The 7,069-nt window shown below is 31.6% G+C and overlaps 1 protein-coding gene across 1 annotated transcript; it reads right to left on the bottom strand.

Annotated features, from left to right (window-relative positions):
- Nucleotides 1-6,801, bottom strand: LOC134269519 (uncharacterized). Its single transcript, XM_062751724.1, has 7 exons — nucleotides 6,787-6,801; nucleotides 6,172-6,322; nucleotides 4,941-5,035; nucleotides 3,310-3,384; nucleotides 1,685-1,798; nucleotides 1,397-1,528; nucleotides 1-302 (listed from the first exon to the last, which is right to left on the bottom strand). Exons 1-7 carry the CDS (start codon nucleotides 6,799-6,801, stop codon nucleotides 132-134), a joined length of 753 nt encoding a protein of 250 aa, XP_062607708.1. The 3' UTR covers nucleotides 1-131.
- Between the last annotated feature and the right edge of the window lie 268 nt (nucleotides 6,802-7,069).

Here is a 7,069-nt window from a genome sequence, read left to right on the forward strand (position 1 = left end):
TATCACATTATTTTTTTCATTCAGATTCATAATATTTATACATTGTAGAAATCATACAATCATTATACTAAAAAATTTAGTACTGAATTGAAAAAAACATTGTTTTTTGATCTATCAAACAGCAGCAACACTTATTCTAAATATTTCTTTATCCTCTTTTCTTCTTTCTCTTGAAGCTTGTTCCATTTGTCGTCCCTCTTGTCTTCGACAACTCTGTTAAAATATTCTTTAAATTCCGTCCAAAAGGAGAAATCTCCTTTACCTCCTTTTCTAAAGAGTTTGTTCGTGGCACAAAATGATCTCTACAAATTATTTTCAAAAATAATTAGCAGTGAAATGATAAGAAGAGGCCCAAGGACCACAGTGTTCACCTGAGCAGCAATGGCCAGTTCACTTGAATGACACAAGTGGGTTTTGTTAAATGCAAAAAAAAAAATACCCTGGAATGAATTTAAAAGTAATTTTTCTATTTGCTTCATACTGATCAAATTTACTCACGATTCCCTCCTTAGGCCCCACTATTGTAGCAATGTTTAAAGTAAGACTAAAAAATGTTCCTGTACACGAGTATAAATGACTATGTAAAACTATTCAATCCTTAAGGTGCCCCACTGGTGATTTATTTTAGCAAAGAATCAGATATGGTCTCATTACTGCTACAGTGTGAGCCAGCAAATAGAATAACACATTATGAAGATGAAAAGTTAATGCCAACAATGACGATGATAGACAATGGACAATTTTGATCAGAAAAGTTCACTTGAGCCTTCAACTCAAGTGAGCTGTAGACAAGACTTCTACATAAAGATGAATAATTTTTTTTTTTTTTTATATCTAACAATCACAAATTAATTTTTTTTTTATCATTTATCACATTTACCGTCAAAAGATGTCCTTTCAATAATATATATTTTTATCCTGCAACTACCCCTTGCATTGACCCAATAAGGGTAACCTCATAAACCAAAGCTTTATCCGGTCACTGCCCTATTAAAGGCTGTGCATCTATTCTGACGTTCTAAAAGCATTTTAACATCACGTATACTGCAATGTTTATGCCATGGTGTCAAAGTTTCAACTGCAGAGATGTGCCTAAATCTGTTGGAATTAGCCTGTTTTGGATGCTCAAATGTTGCAGGATAAACAAAATACGTGATAACTGTCTTAAAATATCAGCAATATTTGGGCTCGGGTCGAAAATATAAGAGGGCTCAGCAAGCCTCGCCCTCTATCACGTTTTCTTACCCACGCCCAAATATCGCTCATATTTCAAGACAGTAACCATGTATTTTATATATACTTGTATTTAAAATGAAAATTTTAAAATTAAATTGAAATCAAAATTTTTACATTTTTAAATATTATTAAGTGTTGATTTTATCTAATGTATTCATACTAGCATTAGTGTGAGGTGTTCCCTCCCTGGATCCGATAAAGGTGTTGTGCGTGGCAAAAAGCACTTCCACAAGAAGTTATGGAGGGACTTGAGAGAGAGGCCTTCCACATCAATCTCCTTGTTACCCATCAGCTAAAAATTTTTTTAAACAATTCAATTCACAATGTAAAGCTTAAAATTGGATGTTAAGCAAAAATTTTTTTTAATGATGATATAAGACAGTTTAGCTTTGATACTTCCTAAGATGATATGTAACTTGAAATGATGAAAACAGAAATGTGTTCACACCTTTGCTCTGATTTGGTTGCGATAATAGGTAAATTTTGTTGCCCCGTAGCTGGACATGACCCCAAAGATATTTCCAGTCCAGCCAGCTTTACTGGCTAATGTGCTGAGCATCTCCTGAATAAATACATCAATGCATTTTCACTTATTTTTATAAACATGTACATGTGTACATGAAACACATTCTAAGATTCTTCTAGAAAGAAATGCTTCACTCTTTAAGTATACATATACATATTGACTGTAAACTTTGTAAGTTCATATACTTGGTGATATGACATATATATGTTACAGTAAATATGTGAAATCAGGAATTTCATGTATTTCCTAAAACATTCAGTAAATACATGTATTTACTGGCTGTTTTAGGAAATACATGTAATTACTGAATAGCTAGGAAATTCGTGTATTTACTAAAAATATTAGCCAATTTTACACGTTTTTACTGAACAAAGCAGGATGAATAATATATGCATATCTTTTAAAACATCCAGTAAACATACACATACTAAAATCTTTTTTTAAAGCAGCATTTGATAAGAATTGTTTCTACAAAGCTGACGTTATGCATTAGTTTTGAATTCCTTTATTGTACTTCTTATGTAAAAGGAAGTTTCTAATATTCACATTTCATAAATATTTCTAAAGAAGCTTAGTGAATTTAGATCATTTAGCATCAGAATGATGTATTTGAAATAGTTTTTTAAATAATTTTTTATTATAACATTTATAAAAAATGTACGAATTGTAAATGGTGATATAAGGGGTACATCTGTTCAATCGAGTCTCACATCTTTGAAATTATGGTAAAATAGATATGTTTTGCAATTTTCACTTAATTCAAACTCAATTTGTTTTTTTTTTATTTTGAACTATTAAAATTATTAGGGTGGAAAATTCCTCAAAGTAAAATTTTAATTTCAATTCCTGACTTTAATCTCGTTGCATTATGTGTATTTTACAAGGGGAGGGGGGGGGTTGTTGCATTTTTTAGGAGACAGCATAAAAATTGTTTTATTTGTAAATAAGATGCTTCAGGGTTTTAAATTTACTGTCAAAAACTGTGACATTTTATGAATATCTAATAAAATAAGAAATGCCAATAAGCGATTTTAGTTTTTTTTAGATAAAAATATATAAAAATAAATGAAAGTTAGTTAAAGTATGTTGTGATATAGAAAACACATTCCAGTAAAAATGAAAGCAGAGTATCATTATATTTTAAGTTAATATTTACAAATAATACATTTTCAAAATTTATACATAAATAAAATATTATTTATTCACATATGGTATGCTCACTGATATGAACATTGATTATACTGTGCATCTATTCATATTTTATGATCCACATTTTAAATTAGCCCACGAAAACGCAGTCAGTAAATATGTGTAAAAAGTATTGAAAAGTTCAGTAATTACGCGTATTTCCTAACTGAAATTAGTAAATACGTGTATTCCCTAAGCAGAATAGGAATTTCATGTATTTCCTAAAATTCAGGAAATACGTGAAATTCCTGGTTACACATATTTACTGTAACATATATACTGATGACAGTGCATCAACTAAAATGCTTAATTCTTGCATTTTTACACAAAATAGATAGCTAGCATTGATATTATCATACCTGTACGTCCGTATCTTTAAATAATATCCATGGGTTCGAGCTAAACTTTTCTTTTAGGAAGTTTACATATTCTCTCTGCAAATGTTGAATTCATATTAGATAAAAAAAATCAGAAAAATTCAATATGAAGAAGAAAATACATAAATCAATGATATTTACAAACATAACTTTAGATATATAGGATGTTTGTGGAATTAGGGCTTTATGGATAATAGACATCTACATAGCTCAGTGAGAGAAGTATTTAAAGTTCTGTCAGGGGTATAGTACTGGTTATAGTTGTCTTTTGGGTTTAATTTGGAAATTTTAGGAGAGAAGAGTGTATAAATACCCTATAGATATTGATCTATATGGCTTAGTGATACAGTTTCTGACTTGGGAATTAAAATACATAATCACAAGTTTCCATCTTGCTCCAGCCATTAGCTTTTCCTTTTCCATTAGGCCACGCCAATAAAATTTCTTGTTCGTCGGACATTGATGAAAAAAGTAGGAACGGGCAGGTGGTTATATAATAATATGATAACTTTTTGTAGACCATTTTTATTACACGAGCAGAGTAAAATAGGAGCGGAAAATTATATTTTTCAAGATTGGCAGAATAAGCAGATTAAAAAGTACCGTATATACTGACGCTTATAAGTCGGTCCGCTTAAAAGTCGGTTGTCTTTAATAAGCTTATGTATCAGAGGGACCAACCTCATATAATACCGTTCATTTTATAGCTCGCCTATAAGTCGGACATAGAGTTTTGGACAAGAGATTAACTCCCAAAAATCCAACTTATAGGCGAGTATATACGGTATCATAAATAGAGCATAAGGGGAACAGAAAAAATAGCACAGAATTCCCATTGTGCTGGAAATTTTAATCAATATTAAGAGAGTCTAATTGTATGGTTTGGTTTAAAGACGAGCACATATTCCTATGACCAAAAATTTTTATTGGTGTGGCCTTAAATCAGAAGTCTCTGTTGAGACTGTAGCTCTACTGGTTTATTCTTAAAACAAATGAAGAGAAAAGTAGCAGTTGCGACTTGAAACTTTAAAACAGCAATAAATTAATAGAAAGATGATCCTTGCCACTCAACGAAACAAAAACCGATGCACAGAATTATGTATCTTAGTTAAGTCTACTTGTGTGCAAAGTTATATTGAAATAGGGCTACAACTGTAGGAGGAGTAGCATTTTGAAAGAATTTCAAAGAAATTTCTATTTCAGGTATCCACAGCAACACCTATCATCAAAATCTAAACCAATGCATAGAATTATGTATCTTAGTCTAGTCTAGTTATTTGCCAAGTTATATTGAAATCAGACCAAAACTGTACAAGGAGTAGCATTTTGAAAAAAATTCAAAGAAATTTCTATTTTTAGTAACCGCGACAACACCGTTTATCGAAATAAAAAACAGATGCATAGAATTATGTATCTTAGTGCAGTCTACTTGTGCGCCAAGTTATATTGAAATCAGACCAAAACTGTAGGAGGTGACGTAGCATTTTGAAAAATTGTTTACATTCAGACAGACAGACAGACAGACGCCGGACGCATTACTATCGCATTAGCTCTTCTGGTCTCTGACCAGTAGAGCTAAAAAATTACATATTCAATTAAAGCAAAGAATGTACCTCAATCGTGGATCCCTCAACTGCAACCTTCGTTGATTTATTTCTTTGGCCCTGCAGTCTTGCAATATCCTCTTTGATTTTCTTCTGCTCCTTTACTTTAAAGAATGAATTAAAAATTGAAACATATCACGAACACATTAGATTTCAAGATCCCCCTTTCTATCTGTAAGACTGAGTGTTCTTGACCTCTATAATCTCAAAATTTAATTATTTGACTATTTAAAAGCACACTTTAGTTTTACTAGACTTGCCTACACTTTCTCAAGTGATTTACATGTTATATATGTAATAAGGCCATAATTAAAAAATATTATTCTAAATATGGGTTTAAAATCTATTTCCGAAACAAGTGACTGTGCTACTGTGTACTGGTATAAAAATCACAGACTCAGAAATTCTTTGATATTTTCATCAGACATTGGGTATAATCTTTACATTATTTATAGCTATGAAATTTTCAATCAAAAAGCATCTTAGAGAAACTATCATATGGAAACTAAAGAAAAAAATTAAAAATTCAAAGTGCAAAAATGAACAAAGTGATTGGGTAGGGGCAAATTTGATGCATAGGTCAGTCAGAGTTAGTACATCAAACAAACTAATCATTTTTATTGTTGGCCTCAGAAATGCACATTTCTTTCAATATAGGTGACAGATCAGTGTGATATTTTGTGTGTGTGTGTGTGGGGGGGGGGGGTGATATTTGTGTACTTCTTCTACATTGTGAGGAAAAAAACACCTTACAGTGTTAAAAAAGAAATGTTACAAAATGACATCTAAATTAACATTCAATTTTGTTTGCTTTTTAACATCCCTCTCCATTTTTTTTATGGAGACAACTTTTACAAAATGACATCTAAATTAACATTCAATTTTGTTTGTTTTTTAACATCCCTCTCCAATTTTTTTATGGAGACAACTTTTCAGTGGTGGGAGAGTTGTTAATTTTGTCCTGTATATTCAGCACTCAGGGCTGTTAATTTTAAGCAGTGAGGGGTCTTCTTCATGCAAGCACCTACTGTGTCACAGAACCTCAGTTTAAATAGTCTCTTTCAAAACAATTTGTTTTTTGGGGTTACCTTTATTGGGTCAAAGCAAGGAGTAGTTGCAGATAAAGGATTGATTTTGGTTCAAATAAAGGATAATACATCCTATTAATACAAGAGATAAACTTGATCAAGCACTGTAAAAAGGTATATATATGTAGACATAGCAACAGAATTTTACTCACAAATTTCTGACAACATCAACAGTATTTTTTCTCCCTGTGCTTGGGAAACGGTCGCTTCACCTCCCGATGTATCTGATGTGTCTTCTAGGGGTGGCAGAGGTCGTGCGCGTTCTTGTGATTGATCAAAAAGCTCTTGTGATTGCTGAGAATCCTACAAAATGCTTCAGTTCTTTATTATCAAAGTTATGTTGACACCCTTAAACCTGCTTCAGTTAAAGTATGATTGGAAATGTATTGTCTTATGCAACCCCAAGATACGAAAATGCTGTAAAAAGTTAAAACACGATGAACGCTTAATATATAAAGCCTATAAAAAGTGTCAAAATTATAAATTACGTGGAAAGTATTGATCATTCATTGCACACATGCGTGTCAAATCATTTACAAAAAATTTCTGCATAAAATATGTCGTTTTTATATAGTGTGTATCTTATAATGGTAAAAACCCCTTGTTCGCGCTCAGTAATGTAATGATCGAAATTGTAACATCTTTCTTCTTGATTTCCCTAATTTCAATCTTAATCGACATACTTTTTCGTTAATTACTGTTTTTAATATATAACTTGCAACTACACTTTCTTTTTTATTAGATGAATAAACATTACATTTACTTACTGCGAGGAAATCCATGTTGCGGTTGGGCATGTATCGTCTGCTACAGAAATCTTTTTAGTTGCATCTGCGTTTGAATAAAACGTCAAAAACTTGTGTGATCAAAGCGTATCGAAAACATCGATCTCATTTGTTGACAACTTAAGAATGACATTTTCGTGTGACGTCTGCTGCATTACATTCGATAAATTGAATCATTTGAACAGACATAAAGCAACCAAGAAACATCAGAATAATGTAGCCTTCGGTTTATTGAGAGATAAAAACGTTGACGAAGAAGAGCAAT

This window comes from Saccostrea cucullata, unplaced genomic scaffold, assembly GCF_032062105.1.
Source record: "Saccostrea cucullata isolate Sc308-1 unplaced genomic scaffold, CSIRO_AGI_Scuc_v1 ctg1372, whole genome shotgun sequence".
NCBI lineage: Eukaryota > Metazoa > Mollusca > Bivalvia > Ostreida > Ostreidae > Saccostrea > Saccostrea cuccullata.

What these genes read in the sequence shown, in the direction of transcription:
- LOC134269519 (XM_062751724.1), bottom strand. An exon ending in GTTGATGTTGTCAGAAATTT is followed by an intron (nt 5,036 to 6,171) that starts GTGAGTAAAATT and finishes CATTCTTTAAAG; the next exon opens with TAAAGGAGCAGAAGAAAATC. An exon ending in AACACCTCACACTAATGCTA is followed by an intron (nt 303 to 1,396) that starts GTATGAATACAT and finishes AATAATTTGTAG; the next exon opens with AGATCATTTTGTGCCACGAA.